Source organism: Sebastes umbrosus, chromosome 1, assembly GCF_015220745.1.
Source record: "Sebastes umbrosus isolate fSebUmb1 chromosome 1, fSebUmb1.pri, whole genome shotgun sequence".
Classification (NCBI taxonomy): Eukaryota; Metazoa; Chordata; class Actinopteri; order Perciformes; family Sebastidae; genus Sebastes; species Sebastes umbrosus.
The window spans coordinates 34,301,008-34,321,922 of record NC_051269.1 but is presented as its reverse complement, the minus strand read 5'-3'; the positions used below and the strand labels follow the sequence as shown (position 1 = coordinate 34,321,922).

Here is a 20,915-nt window from a genome sequence, read left to right as displayed (position 1 = left end):
CATGTGTTGCAAGTAGATACGCAATGCCCACTGGGAAGTGGGAAGAGAGACAGAGTAGCCGATGCGTTGCAGTAGCCGGACGAGTAATGGGTGAAATAAAGGTGCATGACTTAAATAGTAACTAAAGCTGTCAAATAAATGAAAAGTAAAAAGTAAAATATGTTCCTCTGAAAAGCAGTAGAAAATGGAAACACTTAATGAACTTAACTACATTCCACCACTTGTTACTGTATGTACAGTACTCTAAGTGAACTATACAGCACATTACTTATGCGTATGTGAGACCAACATAAAAAAATAGGAAATAAGAAATAGCTTAAGGTTGCAATTTGTTAATGAAATGTCAAATGACTTCCTGTAATGTTTAAGAGATGCTAAAATCCTGCAGATCCTACAAACTGCTGTTTAATGCAGCTTTAAGAGCTAATTGAAAATGCTCAACATGGCATACCCTTTACTGTTAGGTGAGTGAGAGGCAGCAGTAATTGATTTGCTTAGCTAAGCTGTTTCTTGAATTAATTAACAAACATCAAAACCAATAAAGTGTTTCAGTGTGAGTGCACAAGTATTTTATTTAAGAAGAGGAAGAGGAAAAGGAAAAGGAAAACAAAACTAGGGGAGCATTTGTATCGTGATCTGCCTGTAAACGGTGAGGACCAAGCAATTTTCTACTGTTGATGCACGATTTACATTATGACAATGAAGGGTTCAGTGTGATTTGACAGTTACAATAACAACAATTATCATTGAACAATGTGTCTATCTATAGTGACTACCTCAGTTGCTTTTCCATATTTAACTCCAGGCAGCGGCGTCTCACCGTAGTGCACAAAAGAATATCATTTGCATTTTAACTCATGAATAACATTTAGAAACACCAGGTGGGCTTATTAGTTTGCTGCTGAAGTTAGCAAATGTTTTCTTTTGTTTAAATCCTGACCAGATCATGCAATTGTAAAGATGAAGAGAGACTCCTCACCTTTGAATGAGGATGAATGTGTCACACAGCTTGCGGTGAAACAGTTTATTTGATCCCCAAAGGGAATGAAGGCTACAGTTATAGGCTTCAACTAAAAAGCCATAATGTCAAGGCACATACAAAAGACGCTCCCGCCCTCCACTGACTTCTATTCAAGTTAGGAGAGAAGTTAGTGAGTTATTCGGAAAGTTATTGGAAGCAGAACATTATGTGTGTTGCTGAGCCTGACCTCTCAGAGGAGGCCAAGGAAAACAATTTTTCAACAGTACAAATACAGTATGGTGCCCGTTTTGTTGAACTGATTATGTGAGACTAAAAAAATATCCATATAGGTGCATCATCTAGCATAACGCCAGGTGAGCATCCGAAAATGCTGACACGACAGATTTTGATTATCCAGAGGAAATGGGGTTTGAAGTTTTGTTTTAAAGTTTAAAGAGAGCTGCAGCTTCACAAATAATCTCACTGTACAAACCTGAAATATGTGTGAAACGGAAACATAACTGAGTAGAAAAGGAACAGAAATTCAATTACTGTTCGTTCTCAGTGTGCCGCAAGATTTTAATAATTAATGAAGGTACCAACTGTGCCTGCTGTGCCTAAAAATTGCTCGATAGGTGGGCCGAGCAAATGAAAACAGGAGTAAAAATAATCCATTGACAACATGAAGAGCGCTTATGCCTTCACATTTTGCATGTATCACTGCATTGTTTTTCCCCTCTTTCTCTAAGTTGCACCCCTTCAGCACCCTAAAGCACCCAGAGCATACAGAACAGACTGGACAGATGCAGGGAAAAGACGTGGGCAACTCCGGGTGCAACACCGGCTTTCTAATAGCCAGCAGTGGGCAACTCCGGGTGCAAAAATAAGTCTGATTGTGTAGAAGTCTATGAGAAAATGACCCTACTTCTCACCCAATTTATTACATCAGTAAATATTGTAAACATGAGTTTATGGTCTCAATTGCTAGTTTCAAGTCTTCTTCAATACAGCATGATGTTCATTTAGTAAATTATGGTCCCATTTAGAGTCAAATAGACCATAAAGCAGGGTATGCTTCAGGGCGTGGCTACCTTGTGATTGACAGGTCGCTAACAGCATTCGGTTGTTTCTTAGTTCCACCCTCTCGTGTCACTTCTGGTTGCAAAAGACCGAGATGGTGACGGCCAGAATACAGAACTTGAGTCTTCAAAACGGCAGTATAGTGTATGGTTTCATGTAAAATGTTTTCTCCTTGACGTCACCTTCCCTAAAATCGGGAATGAAATTCCTAAAATGGCGGCAAAATAAATTTATATACAGTTCCAATTTATATAAACCTATGGAGGTAATATTATGTCTACTTTTTACTCCTTGCCAGCAAGGGTACTGTACAAAATGCGTGTGTGCTTTTGTGTATTCCACTATTCAGTGCAGTGAGTGGGAGGTTGCATGGGTCAGACACTCTAGGTGCTCTATAGCAAAAGAAAAAAACTAACATCAAAAGGAATTTGTTGTTTGAATCTAAAAAGTGTTCTGCTTGCGGATCTTCTGCTTTTATTGTTTCATTGTTGGTTTACAGTCCTGCCCTAGTTGTCAAATAAAGACAAGCATAAAGCATTTTTATTATTTTAATTAGGAAAGGATGAAAAGCATCAGCTCTAATTGATAAGGGAAATGAGGAGTGCTTCTCAGAATAAATAAGATCAAAGAATGCTGGGTCACAAATGTATTTTTATCTGACTCCACCGTCAGTCCTTTTAAAGCACTTTATTAGCACCTCTTTTTTAGGGATCGATGCTGTCACCTGCTCAAAGTGAGAAAACTTTATTGTGACAACACTTTCTTTTTTGGCTGTGAGGGCCTTTCGATTGTAGCTTTCATTGATCCCTCACCCCTTGCTCGCTTTAGATCACAAAATAGGCTGACTAAAAGGGAAGACATAGAGGGAGTGGGACAAGGTGAAAAAAGGAGTTGAGATGAGTTTGTACTGTACACAAAGTGAGGGAGGATATGAGCTTTTGTAATGCTGGATAATCAAACTGCACATGCTCCCTGGAGTTGCACGACAAACCCGCAACACACAGATTTAGGTATTCAAGCGTGCAGGTTGGCGGCATGGGTGTGATGTTTATTTTCATCCTAGGCAACAGTCAACAGTCTAATCTCTGTTTTATACAACACATCAATTACAAATTAGGATCAGATCCGAAAGTACGATACCATGATGAACGAGGGGCCACTGTGCCGAGTGTCTGTGCTGTTGGTCTCACCTTGCCAACCCTCTCTCCCCACTAGATCTGAGCAGGCTGAACACACACTCACACATACAGACACATAAACTCTCACGCTTATGGAAAACGTACAGAATCACATGTTGCATGTCTCTAGACTGTGTGACAACGATGATCGTGGAAGTTTATTACGTCTCACTGTGTGACATGGATCTAATCAAATTTTGGTCGCAATCTGTATCAGAGTGTATGATATTAATTTGAGGCTGTCAGATTGTGTAATGAATGTGTGGTGAATCGTAGCCCTATACTGCAGTGGTTCCCAACCTGGGGGGCTTTTAGGAAAATAGGTTGGAAACCACTGACCTACTGTATGATAGAAATAAGTATATGAGAGCAGAGGCACGTCATCCATCTGAGCTGCATTTATGTTTCATTTTGGCACTTCAGAAAGGTCTTGTCGGCCAGTGTATTCTGCTTCATTTCATGTCGTATTCTGATCGGTCGGTTTCTAGATGTGGGTCGTATTTTTCCATTAGGGCTTGAGTCATGCCTACTCGAGCCTAATGCAGAAAAATCACTAGAGATGCACCGATACCGGACTGGATATCGGGTCGATACTGACTCAAATAGCTGGATCGGGTATCGGTATATTCTATTCAATTCTATGTCTATATACTATAAACATTATATGCTGGAATTCCTGTTTATGTTTTGACCAATTTGTTGCTGCATTAAAAAAAAGGTTTACACTTGAATTGTAATTCCTGTTAATGTTTTAAGATTTGTTTTACCAAGTTAATGGTGTACGATTTATTATTTTAATACAATTCAGTAAATTTATATCTAGGCTATGTCTTTATCTGTTCAATTTTGTTTTACAAAGTTAGGAAAGCAATGTTTAAGTCAGGCCTGATGTTTCCTTTCACATAAGAGAATGATCCCAGTCACTTTCACACAGTGAGGCATACAGCTTATTAATTAAACACTGGTATCGGATCAGTACTCGGTATCGGCCGATACCCAGGTATCGGTATCGGTATCGAGACTGAAAAAGTTGGATCGGTGCATCCCTAAGAATCACATTTCTACTGTTTACCTCATAAATGTCATGCCAAAACATAAAATAAATAATCCTGTCTGTGAGTATTATAAATGCAGTGTTTTGGCGTCTGATAAGCCAAAACACATCAATCTGTTACTTTAACTGGATTTCATGGTTCGTATTTCATTCACCCACCTGTAACTCAAACACCAATGCAGCTCACCCTGGCTGTTTTAAAGTGGCAGTAGGCAGTATATTTTTGGCATCATTGGGCCAAAATTCCATAATAACCTTTCAGCATATTGTAATTCAAGTGTTCTGAGAGAAAACTAGACTTCTGCACCTCATCATGGCTCTGTTTTCAGGCTTTAAAAAATCTAGCCCGTGACGGGAGACTTTGACCAATCACATGTCATTTCAGAGAGAGAGCGTTCCTATTGGCTGTGCTCCAGTCATGTGACGGGAACTTGGCGTTCCTTCAAAAGAATTTACAGTGGCGGCTGTGACACAAACTTTCTCATTTTACTGCTAAACCGTGCACTAGAACATGTTTCTGAAAACATTTGAGGCGAGAAATAGGCATTAACGTAACATAATATTGATTCATATTTGATCAGCGCGGCCTAGTTTGGCCGTTTGGTCGGAGTTCGTGAGTGATTGACAGCTGGCTCTCATAGACAGCAGCTGGACAGCGGACCTCAGGTCAGCTCTTACTGCTTGTTTTCCTCCGGTCTGTGAAATATTGCAGATGCCGTTAGGAGCACCGGAGGACACAGAGACACATGATTATTTTCCAGGCTACCTGTTTCATCCACTACTGTCACGATATAGCGACCGTTTTTTTAAAATAACTTTTTTTAATCATGTTTGCTCCAATCTCGCCTACTTCAGCTTTAACACAGGGCTGTTTTTAACGTGAATGCCCGCTTACGGAGAAAAAAAAGCCATGCAAATTATGTCTACAGAGGAAGAACAAGGGCTGAGCTTTAAATCCAAGTAATTCGCACTGTGGAGCAACAACTACTGCGACTGCTGCTGAGTCACTGCTGTCACCAGGAGCTGCAGGACCATAAAGTATGATGTACCTGCACCAAATGTTGAGTGAGACACAAGCCGAGAATATTGTTTCCCTTGATGAGATGGCTACCACAGAATGACACTGCAAATGAAATAGAACTCATTAAGGACATAATCATAATTTGCGAATACATTTGCACATCAAATTTGAACTCACGCTGCATGCATCAAACGTTCAGAAGCAGCTGCTTTTAACTGCATCTATTCCCCATATGTTCATGACACTCAATCACCTCATAAATGGGAAGAACAATCACAGGATGTTAATTATTGTGAATTTACGAAATGCCACCGCCACATAAACATCACATTAACTAGAGGAAACTAGAGCCCCCATCTGCAAAATCTCCAGAGCAAAATGACACCAAAAAAGGCAAAAAGAAATCACTTTCATTTCTCAATAATTAAAGTAAAACTGAACATATGAAAGGAGATCACGCTGCAGGTGTTTGTCATCGCAAACCCTCGCTGTGAAGGACGTTAAATGAAAGTACCACGGGGAAAAGCTGATGAACACATCAGTGCATCTTTGGGGAAGTGTCGGTCTCTGCTGTCGCACATGGGAACAGTGACAACCTGCTCAGTGTTGATACTATTTACTCATCGACAGGATAGAATAAACAGCCCTCTGAGGACTATGATGCAATAAAAATATGCACTTCTCACGTCTCAGGAGGTTCATATTTATCGACTTCTTCCTAGTGTGATTCCATCTACATCGACAGCTCCAGTTGTCAGAATGTATACAGCGCTCATCAAAATGCCAGCTGTCATCCCCATTCCCCGTGCAGAATGCAGAAACAGAGCCGAATCTGATCTTGTTAGTAACTTTGTTATATCTGGTCTTGTTAGTTTTTCATATATAGGCATCAGCATTAAAGGGGTTGTGAAACAGCTCGGGGAGAGTTGTTTTCTCTGGTTTGACAAGGTGGCAGAATCTGACACATTCAACAGGAGAGTCAGAAAGAGAGAATCCACAATTTCCAGTTAATGAGATGCCTGCTGGAAGAAGCCAAAAAGAGCCACGAACCTTCGATTTGAGTTCAAATGCCAAACTGTTTTTTTTTTTTTTAAATTGCAATGGTCTAAAATAAAGTCTAAATGTCAGCTTTTAAAAGAATACTGTAGAAGAACTTCAGAAAGCACATTTTTGATGCACTAAATCAGCCGATTAGACTGTTATCAGGCCATTAAATAGACATTATCTGTGGTTATAAGCCCCCATAGATGTGGGTCAGAAGGGCCCTGCTACACCCAATAGTTTTATTATCTATTCACATGGTAGATAACTGAAAGAAGGTGTAAAAAAACACGACGGCGTGCTCTAGCAACCGTACTAATTTTGACAGGAGCACAAGCGAAGTCAGGCGCTGTAGTATAGACAGCGTGAAGGTTTGTGGGCGATGGATGGGACACGAAACACAGGGCTTTCATCCAGGAGGCCGGAATTTGGATCCCATGTGAAATCAAAATCGTTTTATCTTTGTGTTCACAAGCGTTAAGTTTCACTTTCAGTTTTGAAACAGTCATTTTAAGACAAAAAACGATGTTTCCCTAAACCTAACAAAGTGGTTTTGTTGCCTAAACCTAAAGAAGCTTTTTTGTTTGTGTTCAAAACGTAACGTTTCATTCAGTTTTACAACATGTTAGAACGTGTTGCTTTTAAGTTTCACTTTCACTTTTACAATGTAGTAGGCCCCTAATGACCCACATCTATAGCGCCTATTTGATGGCCTGATAACAGTCGAATCGGGTGACTAAATTACAAAAAGGGAAATACAGGAATGGAACTATTCTGCAACAATTAACATAACTATTGCCATGCTCTAAAACATCAAAGTATGATCTCCATACCATTTGCTAACAAATGGTTAGCTTCAGGAACCTATACAGTGACTCCCTGCTCCAGCCCCCAGCAGCGAAAGGACCCAATTAACCACGAAAAGACATACATATATCTGCCCCATGTACTCCTCACTCGTTCTGGTGTTTGGCAGAAGAATGGATTTGCTTCAGCAGACAGCAGTTTCCGCTTGTCAATCATCTGACTCAGACCATCTGAAAATATGTCAACCTGTGAAAGATTTGCTTACGATTTCTCACCAGGAGCTCCAGCAGCTGCCCACGCCAATTAAAAGTGTGGTGCATGTCAAAAACAGAACATACCGCAGTTTATGGGCCTGTGCTTTCCAAATGAGAGAAAGATGTGAGAAAAAATGCATTAGGTATAACAGGGCAGGTGTAAAATGGTATTTAATGTTACTTCAGCTGAGCCACGAATCAGAATTTGACTGCTATATAATTGACTTACTTCAATTAAAAGTGATTCTCCACTCAAACTCTATTTTTTTTGTGTCAATAACTCGCCCCCTTTGTTAGTTACAATAGATTCCCATGTGGAAAAAGACATTTCTCAAAGCACTCCAGCAGCATGATCTACTTCTCTGCTGTCCATTTGTGTATAACACTTGTAATTTCATCAAAATTTGGCTTTAAAGTTGCTGTCGGTAACTTTGAGCAAATATGATAAATAGTTATTTTTATAAAACTGTCACTATATCCTGACAGTAGTGTATGAGACAGATAATGCCTGAAGGAAAACAACCAATCAGAGCTGAGGAGTCTCTAAGCAGCTGTCAATCACTCACAAACTCCGATCAAACTGTCAAACTAGGCAGTAATGATTAAATACAAATCAAGATTCTGCTACCTTAATGCCTATTTCTCGATGTTTTCAGAAACATCCTGTAGTGTACTGTTTGGCTGTTAAATGAGAACGTTTGTGACCTGGCTGCTATGTTGAAAACAGTCCAGCCAAAACCAAACATCGCCCAGCAAACGTTCTCATTTTACAGCTAAACAGTACACTACAAGATGTTTCTGAAAACATTTGAGGCGGGAAATAGGCATTACAGTAACAGAATCTTGATTCTTATTTGATCAGCGCTGCCGAGTTTGACAGTTTGATCGGAGTTTGATTGACAGCTTCTTAGAGACTCCTCAGCTCTGATTGGTTGTTTTCCTTCAGGCATATTAAAATCTTACAAATGCCATTAGGAGCACAGGAGAACACAGAGTCGGGATGGGTATCATTAGGATTTTATTGATACTACAACTCTTTTATACTCTTTATCGTTTCGATTATTTATCGATACTCTCATCGGTTCTTTTTCATTACTGAATAATTGCTTTTTAATATATTATTTAAAAAAATTATATATTCAGAACAAGATTAGGATTTATTTATACGTTAAATATAACTGAATGTTATAAATCACTATATAAACCCAATAATATTTCACTAGAAATTAATCTAAATTGTTAATAAAATAAATAATATTCCTGAGTGAAGTTAAGAAAGAATAAAGAACGGACAACAGTCAGTATCAGTCCTTCCTCCTGTCCTCTGTCCTCCTGTCCTCTGCTGATGTGAACCACTGCCTGCAGGTAACGTTACCGCTGGTAGAGGGAGGAGGGGCTGGTTTGTCTCAGCTAGCAGATCATTTACAAGAAATTTAAGATACGTGGCAAACTAAGCCAAACAGTTAGACTACATACAGACTGCCTTAGTTTTAGCTATATGTTTATCATATTTGCTCAAAGTTACCAATATTAATAATACAACATAATGTGTGACCCATGATCATGACACTGATGAAGGTCACAAGCTGAAACGGGTTGGTCTTACTTCCTATAATACTGTACAAGTGTTGCTGGAGTTTTGACCTCTTCCAACTTTTTCTCTTCTCCATGCACCTTGGAAGTGAAGTTGTGCCAGAAACTCCTGCTTCTTTAATATAATGTGTCCATATCGCACTATTGCTTATATTGTTGAAGCCCCAAAGCTCAAAGGGAATATTTTGGCAAGAAAGAGAGACACCTTTTCAGCAGGTGGTGACTGTTTTTAGAGTATCACTTGGAGGGTTTATGTGCTCCTTTATACTGCATTTTAATCTAAATGTACACTTATTGGGAGAAACCTATTCCAAATCAATAAAACATTTACATATGTGCAGTCATCAAACTGACAATAAGGCTATTCTCCTGAAAGATAATGCCCAAAGTCTTCTAAAAACTGTTGAAAAACACATTAAAGAGCCATATACTTTAATTGTGGTGCCATACACCTTCATTACAATGAGTAGAGCTACTGTAGTTTATTCTGAAACAACACTGCGACTGCATTATAATGAAGGAAAATGTCACCCAGTGCAATGCTATGGCTTTGAAGTGTTTTTTATTGCTATGGAATTGCTTTATTATATTAACAGTGGACTTCTATTGCACAGAGTATGTACACATGTATTGTTGGTTTTGTTGATAATAAAAATGCAAAATAACACAGCTTTATCCTTCACGTTTTTAATAGTTGACCTTATAATACATGGATTTTATCTGACTGCAGTAATGTGTTGCAGTGGTGCTGAATAGATGCATGCTGTGCTGGATTTAATGAGGTTTACTCTCACTATCATTCCCCTTAAACAGTATTTCAAATAGCAATTAGCCCAACAAATAAACTGCAGCTTGTAATTCAAAATCACATCGAGAAATTACTGCTGAAAAACTAATTTCTTAAGACTTACGGATTCCATTAAGCATTTCACTAGAGAACAGTTTTATGAGTTGTCTATTTTCCATTTTGCCTTACATCTTGTTGCATTTCACTCCACTATTATCTAAATGAGTGTGCTAGTTTGCTTCATAACAGCTCTACCATCTGAGTGGTTCGCTCACACTCCCCGGGTTCGGCATCATCCATCATCAAGTGACTGCTGTGGTCGCCTGTGATATTTTGCTCCCTCGGGTGCCGAGGCCTTTAACAGAATTCGTCCAGCCTGAGGTATTTCTTTATCTCATCCCACGACTGTTACATATAATTTTGAAGATAAATCAAACACTGCATGAGCATGGATGTGCGCATGGGGCGTGTGTTTTTGTATCCGGAGGGAAGCAGTGAACAGGGAAACAGCCCGGAGAGAGCGGAGAAGAAGTGAAGCGCCGAAGCGAGTTTAAAGGTGTTGAGATCGGAAAAGGTGATGGAAGACGCCAGCCTCTACTTCAAAAAAGACGTTATCGCTTTTAATAATCGAAAAAGGGCTCTGAACATATGAGACATACTGGTTTTTGAACTGCCTGTGGGAAGAATGGACTTCTAAGAGTCTGTCCATTCTAGATAAAAAAGCTCTGTTTTCGCTGTCTGCTTTTCTCTTTCTTTGAGCACGCCACTTATTTTTCCGACTGTTGCTTCTTGTCTCATCTCTTCCGTGTGTGTGTGTGTGTGTGTGTGTGTGTGTGTGTGTGTGTGTGTATCTCACTCATTGAGAAGATTTAAAATGCATGTAATTGATCTGTGAGTTTCCTGGGCCGTAAAGGCCAGAAAAGCTGCGCTGGTTAATATAGAAACACATGGTCAAAATGTAATAATTCTCAATAATTGAATGGTTAGATATTGCGATATAGCCTTCAAATATTGAGATATTATTTATAAGGCATATGGCCCAGCCCTAGAATCAAACCCACTGAGACTGACACAGTGAGGGAGACTTTTCACCATAAACAATTTGAGGTGCTGAATGATGAAAACTGAGTGTTATCTTTTATTTTCAAGAGGCATACATTTCAAAAGGTGTAGGGTTCTGTGATTACGACATGTATCAATACAAGTAGTTGTGTGTGTGTGTGTGTGTGTGTGTGTGTGTGTGTGTGTGTGAGCTCATGTGAAACAAGTGCGTAATCGCCGCGGGGGACCAGGCATCAAGTCCCCCTGAGTGTTTGTAATAACCAGTCATCAAATGCCTCCAAAATTCCTTCAGAAAAAGGGGAAAATATTCTGTACACTCCTGGCCCGATAAAGCTTTCATTATGTGACAATATATGCAAAACTGTAACTGTTATTACTAGGAGAAAATGAAGCTCATCAGAGGTCGCGTTAACCAAATTTTTTTTCGTCACTGAAAAATCTGAAGGCCGTCAGTCATTTTGACGGACTGGAGGCCTTGGAGCGCTCCAAGGCCTCCAGTCCGTAGTGCAAAAGGAGCGCTGCGAGATTTCCTCCCGTTGAAGCGGGTGTTCGGGAAATCCCACGTTCAGAGAGTCTGGGAATTCCAGTCTCTGGTAGTGGCAGCAGAGCTCTAACAGCGGGTTCAGCCTTCAGAACAAAATGAAAACGTCCATGAGAAGACGGTCTGTCTGAGGCAAAGACTACGGAAAAAACTCATCCATCTGCTTTGTGTGTGTTGACGTGAAAAGTGACAACACGGTCGGTTCATCTTTTCATTAATTATTTAAAAAAACTAAAATACACACACAGCGGGTGCCACCACCAAGTGTGCCACCGTCTCAGTCCTCAGTCCAAAATGTATTGAAAAAAGAAAGATGTACTCATTTCCAAACTTCATAACGTGTTTTTATCAAACAAAATATTCTGCTTCAATCCATCTTTGTTGATGTCGACCATTTCAGAACAACATTTTCACTGCGGTCAAATGCAGTTTGCTCTCCCGCTTGCACACACACAAAGGACGGCTCGCACCTGCATCAACAGACATTCAAGGTTTCATTTGAAAACCTCAATAGAAGCTTTGAATGCAAAGGGAAAAAAAGACATTTGGTAGCCTAACAACCCTAGTGGCTCAGTCTGATCCACTTTGTATGTTTCCCATTTACAGAGCCAGGGCTGTGTATGAACACCAGATATTTTTTCAGCACACACAAAATAGACAGACAGACAGCGGACCGTAAGGAGAGATTTGCCGAATTTGACAGAAAGTGTATTGGATAAGAACCACAGACCCCACCTTTAAATAGACTTATGTCTTATTATCATTAAAAATTAAAATTAAAAATGATGGGCAATGATTTTTACAACCCTGTCCCTCAAAATGACCGACAATGAAAAAGTCTAACGCAAGCACTGCGATCATCAGTAAGTGTTCCAAGAACTGAATCGTTATAAACCCTGTCCTTTATTAACATGAGGGTCCTTATAGACCTTTTCATTACCATTCTGCTGCTAGGCCAACCGCTTTGGTCTAAGTTTACTTCCTGTCATCTAATGCAATAACCATCATTGAAAATAATAATAATAGTAATAAGTAGGTAATAATATGTAGGCAGAGCAGGTATTAAAACAAAAATAGATTTATTCAGACGTGGCAGCTCTGACAGAAGGTTGTCAAAATGTGAGATTTCAAAGAGGACAGGTGTTTTACAGCTGTTCACGCCCAGCACTCACCGTAACACACTATTAAGAAGGATGAATGGAGGCAGTGGATCATTGTGTTTGATCATAAGCAATTACACCACATGCTAACAACTCTTTTGGATATTCGGAAAAATTAACTATTCAAACCCTGCTCTACTTCACATACGGCACACTTGAGATCAAATTGGGACCAGTTAAACCATTGCATTATAACTTATAAATAACACCTTCTTTTAGTGTAAAGAAGTACAAGTACATTCTGAAAATGTTCACAAGTAATGAACAATCCATTTACAAACAGATGATGAACAGCCTGAGATGTCTCACTGATCTCTTGACTACAATTAAAAACAGCAACCCTGTCTCCCACAAAATTATGTTCCCGTACAACTAAACTGCATTCTCAATTAGGTTTTGAGGGAAACATATTTTCTCCCGGATTATGGTCGCAGTTTTAAACAGTTTTAAACATGTGGTTAATGTTGTAAAACAAAACAAAAAATGCAACTAAACTACTTAGGTTTAGTAAAAGACATCATGGTTTGGCTTAAAATGACAAAGACATTTTCCACCAGTGGCTGATGCATGAACAGAAGCCTACGCTTGACAGTAATGTGTCACGTAGACTTTACGTAAGCACGTGGGATCTATAATAGCGTGTCCAGCATATGGCCTGCTACTCTTATTCGAATGGTGCAAACCCCGGTGGACAAATAGGAATAGCAGAGCTTGTTATTGAAAAATTGTAATTAATGACTTCTCTGCAAAGAAGAGCCAGTTCTGGCCCTCGGGCCATATGTTTGGCAACCCTGCTCTAGAGCCAGTGTTTGGTAGAAACATGGCGGAGCAACATGGTGGACTCCATGAAGAGGTCGGGCTCACTATGTAGATATGAAGGGCTCATTCTAAGCTAAGGAAAACACAACGATTCTTAGTTTCAGGTGATTATACACTGATGAAAATATATATATATATGTATATATAAATATATATACATATATATATATACATATATATTTCTGCAAACAGATCACTGTTCCTTTAAAGCTTACATTGAATTCATAAATCAATTACATGTTATATATCCATCTGCGTGGCGGAGTGTAAGCACATTAGTAGTTGGCAATAAAGCCAATACAGTTCATTCAAAGCACAGATCTCTGTGGAAGCTCCACATTTCACTTAATGTTGGTATATTCCTGCATTAAAATCAACCATATGCTCAAACCTAAACACAAGCTGGTGTATTTTTCCACTGATTCAATAAGCAGCCGGCTTCCACACAACCCAAAACAACTTCCCAATCTTTGCTGCTGACCTGACTGCTGCAGAGGGCAGCAACTTGCAGCAAATTACACTTTCCAGCATCACGATTTTAATCTAACCGTTTCAACTCTAGCCTATAATCATTTCAGTAGGTGACAAAGCGGCCAGTCACAAATCCAAAGACCTGCAGTACGCCCACCAAACTGTGTTAGACCGAAGAAAAGGAACACTGGCATTGCTCTTCAATGGAGGGACCTCAGATGCAGCAAATAAATTAATTCTGATTTCAAATTGTCCGTTTGTCCTTTAGACATTGATTTCTGGAACACTGCTATCAGGGGAGCTGAAGCTTCACAGGATGAAAAGAAGGATGTTTGATGAAGACTATACAGTGCGTCACACACTGCTGTAAACCATTCATTCTGTACACAGTGGTTTTAGAACCATTTATCCAAATCCAGCCAAATAATTTACTAATAGATTGTGATTCATGTCGCTGGCAGCTGGTAGTTATGATAGCCGTTTTTTTAATTGGCTGTTTTTGCTGCCGCACAACCATGCAAACACACACACACTGTGGCCTATACTTTGAGGGTGGTATACTGGCGTGCTCTTCCGTTGCATTGGAAGTGCATTATTTGAGATTTATACATGCTCTACTAGAATATCCTATTACCAACCACTCAGTAGTGTTCCTTATTCCTGATGTTAAGGTGTTGAGAATATTCTGCTGACAGAGCACAAGTTTGACAACGGCACTACTGCTCACGACAGCCATATCCAAAACAAAAAATGATGTACCTCTTACTTGTTTTGGAGAGGCGTAGGTTGGATTAGGTGGACAGAGTTGGTGAGATGAAGTACAATACATGCCAAGAGGATAGAAAGTCGCTGATACCGTATGAGAAAACCACCACAACACAAAGTATAGGCATAGCTAGACCTATAGAGCACAATACCAAAAAATACAATATGCAGTCATATTTCATTATGGACTAAGTACACCTGCTCTGTTTATATTTCCACTCTAGAATCAAGGACTTAACACTAGAACGGTCAACGGGTAAAATTTACCCGTGGCTGTTTTTCAATTGTATTCAACTTCGTTTCAATAAAATATTCAAGTTCCCCAGTCTGTGACTTTTCCTAAATGTGTGTCATGTAGCACACCCTATTGGTAAAGAAAAGTCAAGATAAAGCCAGATTTGAATAAATACATACATACATATATTCCTATAATGGTCAGGACATACTGGGTGCTTGAGCAGAGCGTGACGACCACCTCGCTGAACTACTGCATCTCTCATACGTGTGGTGTCCACACCGATGCCGTTGCTGCTGCTGCTGCTACTGCCAGCCGTTCTTTTCTACATTGAGTTTGCCTTTCATAATGGCCGTTTCACTTCATTATAAATGCCATTTATATTTATCTTAGACAGAAAAAGGTAAAGAAATGTGTGCTCATTTGTAAATAATAATAATAATCCATGATTAAAAGCTGGTACTAATTTATGGAAAGGCAAGTCACTGCATTTTCCCCAACACTATCCTGCTAATATTTCAGAATAAAAGCCTTGTGTTAACAAATTAAGGAATTCATAGTAATAAAAATAGAAAAAAAAATGCTAGAGGGCTTTTATTTTGAAACAGAAACAGGAAGTGTTGAGTTAAAAATAAATACTTACTTTTTTCCACGTGTGTGACATATTCTACATATACTGTATAGACATTGAAGCTGTAGTAATGTTGCTGGTATGATGTCAATATACGGTCATAAGGTCATTTTCACTGTCTATCTTTGCTGTGAACCGCACGCGGCACATGAAAAAAATAGGCAGGACCTTGAATCTCTAGAAGAAACGCAGCTGACACACAGCCACGCCGCGCTTCAGATGCGCTGCTCACGCGGGCTACGAGGCTGCTCTAAACATTCTATGTTGCTATGGCAACGCCTTTTGTCCACTACTGTGCGTAATAGAGCTGCATCATAAGTCATAGGCTAACCTTCACTATGGACAAGAGAGAGATTTAAGAATGTACATCAGGCATTAGACCTGCTCAATGCATTGAGTGAAGAAGAGTCTGATAGCGGGGAGGTTTCAGGACGGAGCAATGTGTCCTTGGTTGATTGTGACTGTTGTCGTGAGTAGCATAAAGGGACTACAACTATAGCGTTCCATTACACAACCCGGTGTTGTAGAATGACGAATAAATGAACCATGTACCTTGAAAATCAATGCATTCTAATAGCGGGTAAATATTACCATTTGGCGGTTTGAGGTATACAGCGACCCCCGGTAGTTCTAGTTTTAAATCTGACTTCATTTTATGCTCTCTTGGTGTTGTTCTGCCAAATTTGCCATAATTGCAATTGGGCAGCAGGTAAATGATTTGTGGAGTAAAAGGCAATTTACTTTGTTCAATAACCAGATTATTGACAGGTAAGTCGGATCAGGCCAACTTCAAAATCAACAAGCTGTCAGAACGCCTATAACACATATTCAAATCAGGGATGTAGGTAACAGAAATTGATGGAACACCACAGCAAGGAGGCAAAATAATAGTCTGGCAAACAAGACTTCAATCCATATTGGAGACGTAAAGGAGCGGCTGTGCAGGCAGGGGGGCTGATTACAAGGGCAGTCAGGTGACAGAGGAGGAAACTCAATGAGAGGGCCAAATGGTCAGGTATGGTGTGGCTACAATTTACAATAAACATCGAGGCCAGAAGAGAAGAGAGAGCGGGAGCAAAGGGGTTTGTTGGGTTGCTGGAGAGTCGAAAAAAAGACAGAAAGGAAGGAAGAAAGGTATGATAATAGTTATTAAAATAAATGCTAAATGATTCTAATGCTTCTGAAATGCAGGTTGAAAATTTTGAGAGCAGCATTTTAATAGTCATTGAGTGTTACACCTGACTGACTTTTCACAGGTTGCCTTCTCTGAATACAATTATAAAAACATGGGATTTGCTGCTCACACATCACGTTATTGAAAGTGTTTTATCTCTCAAGTTATTTGTAGTTAAACGGGCAGGGAGATGAAAATGCATAGTTGCAGGTGAATATCTAACTTTAATGTGTCATACAAAACATACACCTTTTACAAGGTATGAAATAGTCAGTGTCTGATTTGACTAAGCACTATGACTAACAAACATACTGTAGCTATGGTCTTTAATTCGCCCCCAATTGCTTTCATAATTTTGGTGTTTTATGTCAAACTGTGATATATCTGGACCACTGTTTCCATGGTGAAATGTCTTCAGAGGAATTGTGGCTCCTCATTTATACACTCGCAAGCTCAAAGCACCACTGGGGTCATCCCTTTTGTGAATTTTCTCCTCTTCCCCTTCCAGTCATTCACCATCCCTAAGAAATGAGAGCTTCATTTGTTTCAGTAGACCATAAATCATCTCTGTGCGGCGGAAAAAAACAAGAAACGATCATTCTTCCCTCAACAATTACCACAGCAGTGCATCTGAGCAAGGCACTGAATGAACTATTCAAAGCTGGTGTTGTATAGTAATAAGGGACGGTAGCGGCGCTGCGTAGTTTGTAGTCCTGTGGATGTTTTTAATGTTTTATGTCTTCTTTTTCTTCTCTTTATCAAAGAACACGCTCCCTAGGGTGAAGAAAAATCTAATGCGCTTCCTCTTTTGTGTGTGATAGTTGTGAATTGTCTCTATTATTCCAGACTTTCTACCGCCCCACCGTTCTCATCTCATCCTGATACACTGAGGCATTTCATTGGATTTAACGCTCCCTGGAGACATTATTATTCAGAGGGGATGTATATGTGTGATGACAGCGATAGCCTCACCTTGAAACTCAAAGTCAACCTCCCACCGAGACCCACTGTGCACACTCACACTGTCCCTACATCTGCAGTGCCGAGCCATATATACTATATATATATACTGTTTTTAGTCGGGGTGTAAATCACAAGTTTCATCACGGTACAATATTATATTGATTATTTGGACAACGATACGATATTTGCTGATATCACAAAGTCTGCCACGATACGATTTTGATTTAATTCAATTCAGGGGCCTGTGATTGATATGAAACCATATCACATGCCCATTTAACACAATCAGTTACATGTATATCAGCTCAAAAAGCAACTTGACAATTTCATTACTGGGCTGGCAGACGTGCAATGAGAATTTCAAAATAAAGGCATATCTTAAAGATGATGATATGTATTGATGTTTTCACTTTGCATCGATGATATTGGATCGTTGATGATTGAATCGATATATCGATCCAGATCGATGCATCATTACACCCCTAGTATTTAGTATGCTAACATATAACAGCTTTTAACATAGGACTAGTTAGCTGATTATTCCAAAGGTTTAAGTCTAATGCCTAGTTCACACTACACGACTTTAGCCTTGATTTTCCGCTCCCCGACAAAAAAGCCCCAGATCAGAGGCAAATCGGCGCTCGCACATCGCCGCACGAGCGTCATTTATGAACTCCTCAAAGACTTGAGCTGAGAGGCTCGCCGATGCCTCGTAGACACATTCCAGATATCTAGCGTGCTAAATATCTGGACCTGTCGGGGACAAGATACGGGTTGATGGGAAACCTGGGGGAAGAGGGGTCGCCTGTAACAATAGGAACTTACTGTATGTGTTGCATTTGCAACACAGAGCAAAGTTGTTGTTGCACCCAGAGGAATAACTATCAAAAAGAGTGTGGAAACAGGCTATTTTGTAAACACATGTGCCAACAACATCAGCAATGTGTCTCACGTAAAGTATCGTGTAATTTACCGTGTATTTCTTGCGTGTGTTTTCCTGATAAACCGTAGTTTGGAAACCTCATCGGGGATTCCTCCCAGTGAAAGATGTTGTAGTGTGTGACCCCCTGTCTCCGGTCAGTCATGTAGTGTGAAAACCACAACGACTTAAAGACTCCCGATTACAAGACAGCAAGTTGTGCAGTGTGAACAGTACAGCGATCTGACGACTTTGAAAGTCGTGTAGTGTGAACTTGGCTTAAAAAGCACTGCAAATACAGCTCTGTGTCTCCTTGCCAGTTTGAAAAGGGAGGACCAGAGTTGGGTCACTCACATAAAATATTCTACATACTTCACTGATTTACAGCCACATATGAATAACACTATCTGAACACTATCTGCAGGGTATTTACCTAGTCTCTTTAAAGTGCAGTTTCAAGTGAAGTGGAGCACTGAGGACAGATTGTAGAGTAGAAAATGAAAAAAATCAAGAAAGAGAAGAAGAAAAAAATGTAATGTAGGTCAGTAGTCTTACCTGGCCCAGAGCAGAAGGACGCAATCACAGCCAGTATACAGACGTAACTGAGGTAGGGCATCCATGACAGACTGTCCTGGATAAGAGAGCGAGAGAGAGGATATTGCAATGACCACAATCACTATGAAAAATCTCTGAGGAGGAATATCACAGATAATATATTAGAATAATGAATAGCTGCCACATCCTATATTTTATCTTTTAGGCAGCTAACATAACTAAATAAATCCAGGAAAATTACATTTTTACATTACTTTTTTGTCATGTGCAAGTTCCGCTGATCAGTGCTAATTAAGCAAGGCAGTGATCCTTTTTGAATGGAGCATGACATGAGGTTAAAAATATCATATATGATATCATTTACATGCAGACATGATGTATAATAACCTCATTTCCTCCGAGTAGGGATGCTGAGGGCAATTTGTTCACAGTATAATTGGACCGCAGTACAGATCCCCTCTGTGCATTGAGACACCTTGTCACTTACAGTCTGCCTGGAATGAGGTCAGTGAAGAAGAAGAAGAAGAGGAAGAGTGGCTTACCTGGAAATTGAGGAACACTGTGAGTAGGCTGAAGAATACGGCCATGGCCGAGAAACCAAAGATGAGGAGGGGCTTCCTCCCGATTCGTTCTATCACTAAGCCCTGGGAACAAAAAAAAACAGTATAATATTAAAAGCATTTCAGGGGCGTCTGTACGATGGCTGTGTGATTATAAACCTGGCGGTGTGGCTCTAGGGATGGCAATGTCAGTCTGTAGGTGAGTCCACCACTTTGGTCCAGACTGAAATATCTCAACAACTATTGGATGAATTCTCATGAAATTTTGTACAGATATTCGAGTTCCCCAGAGGATGAACCCTCACTGACTTTGGTGATCCCCTGACTTTACCAGTAGTGCCACTATGAGGCTGGCTTTTTTGTTTCTTTTATGAAAAAACATGACAACAATTGGTTGGAAATTTGGTACAGATGTTCACGGTTCCCAGAGGATGAATCCTAATGACTTTGGAGATTACTTAGCTTTTCATCTGGCACCATCATCACTCTGAATCTGTTTGTATGCTGACATTAGCATTTTCTACAAAGCAACGACTTTAGTCCTGCATGAATAAAACGCAGCGCTCTCATTCAGTCCGGCAAAAAAGTTGAACCAAGGTCAACTTTTGCTTCACCACAATGTCATCCAGCAGGGCTCTTTGTTGGTCAATCAAATATGTGCAAATGCTAGGGGTGTAAGAAAATATTGATACACATGAGTATCGCAATATTATGTTTTGCAGAACTGTATCGATTCTGCAAAACGCTCGCCGGCAGACCCGGACCCTATTCTGTCTTTCAGAGGTTGTACTGGGCTCAGTTTTAAAGCCAGAGTGAATCATCATATGAAACTAGAGAACCTAATGAATCCATTTGTACCAACCATGTCATACTTGCATGTAGCAAAGGAGGCTAAATAACACTCCAAATTGACGCTAAATATTGGGGAGGAAAAACTGGCATGGCCAGTTTCAAAGAGGTCCCTTGACCTCTGACCTCAAGATATGTGAATGAAAATGGGTTCTATGGGTACCCACGAGTCTCCCCTTTACAGACATGCCCACTTTATGATAATCACATGCAGTTTGGGGCAAAAAACATGCAGTTTTTTTCATGCAATACAAAATGTGTTATTTTCACCTATTCTAAAATGGTGTATTTGAATATTTCTGCATACTGGGGTCCCTAAACAGTCTTGGGAATTACATAAATTGGGTATCACTGGAAAGCTGAGACTCTTGTTGGTCCAAGGAGTCCAATACACAGCTCTAGCAAACATATGTTCCTGGTAAATACTTTGTAATA

The 20,915-nt window shown here is 39.9% G+C and overlaps 1 protein-coding gene across 5 annotated transcripts in view; it reads right to left on the bottom strand.

The window, feature by feature from the left end:
- The window catches only part of slc2a9l2 (solute carrier family 2 member 9, like 2), a 139,917-nt gene that overhangs the window by 43,946 nt on the left and 75,056 nt on the right, over positions 1-20,915 (bottom strand). For all 5 annotated transcript variants that reach the window (XM_037781709.1, XM_037781728.1, XM_037781718.1 and 2 more), the window contains 2 exons: positions 19,614-19,715; positions 19,072-19,147 (listed from right to left, as the gene is read on the bottom strand). In XM_037781709.1, the coding sequence (XP_037637637.1) occupies positions 19,072-19,147; positions 19,614-19,715 (178 nt within the window). The remainder of the gene's footprint in view (positions 1-19,071; positions 19,148-19,613; positions 19,716-20,915) is intronic.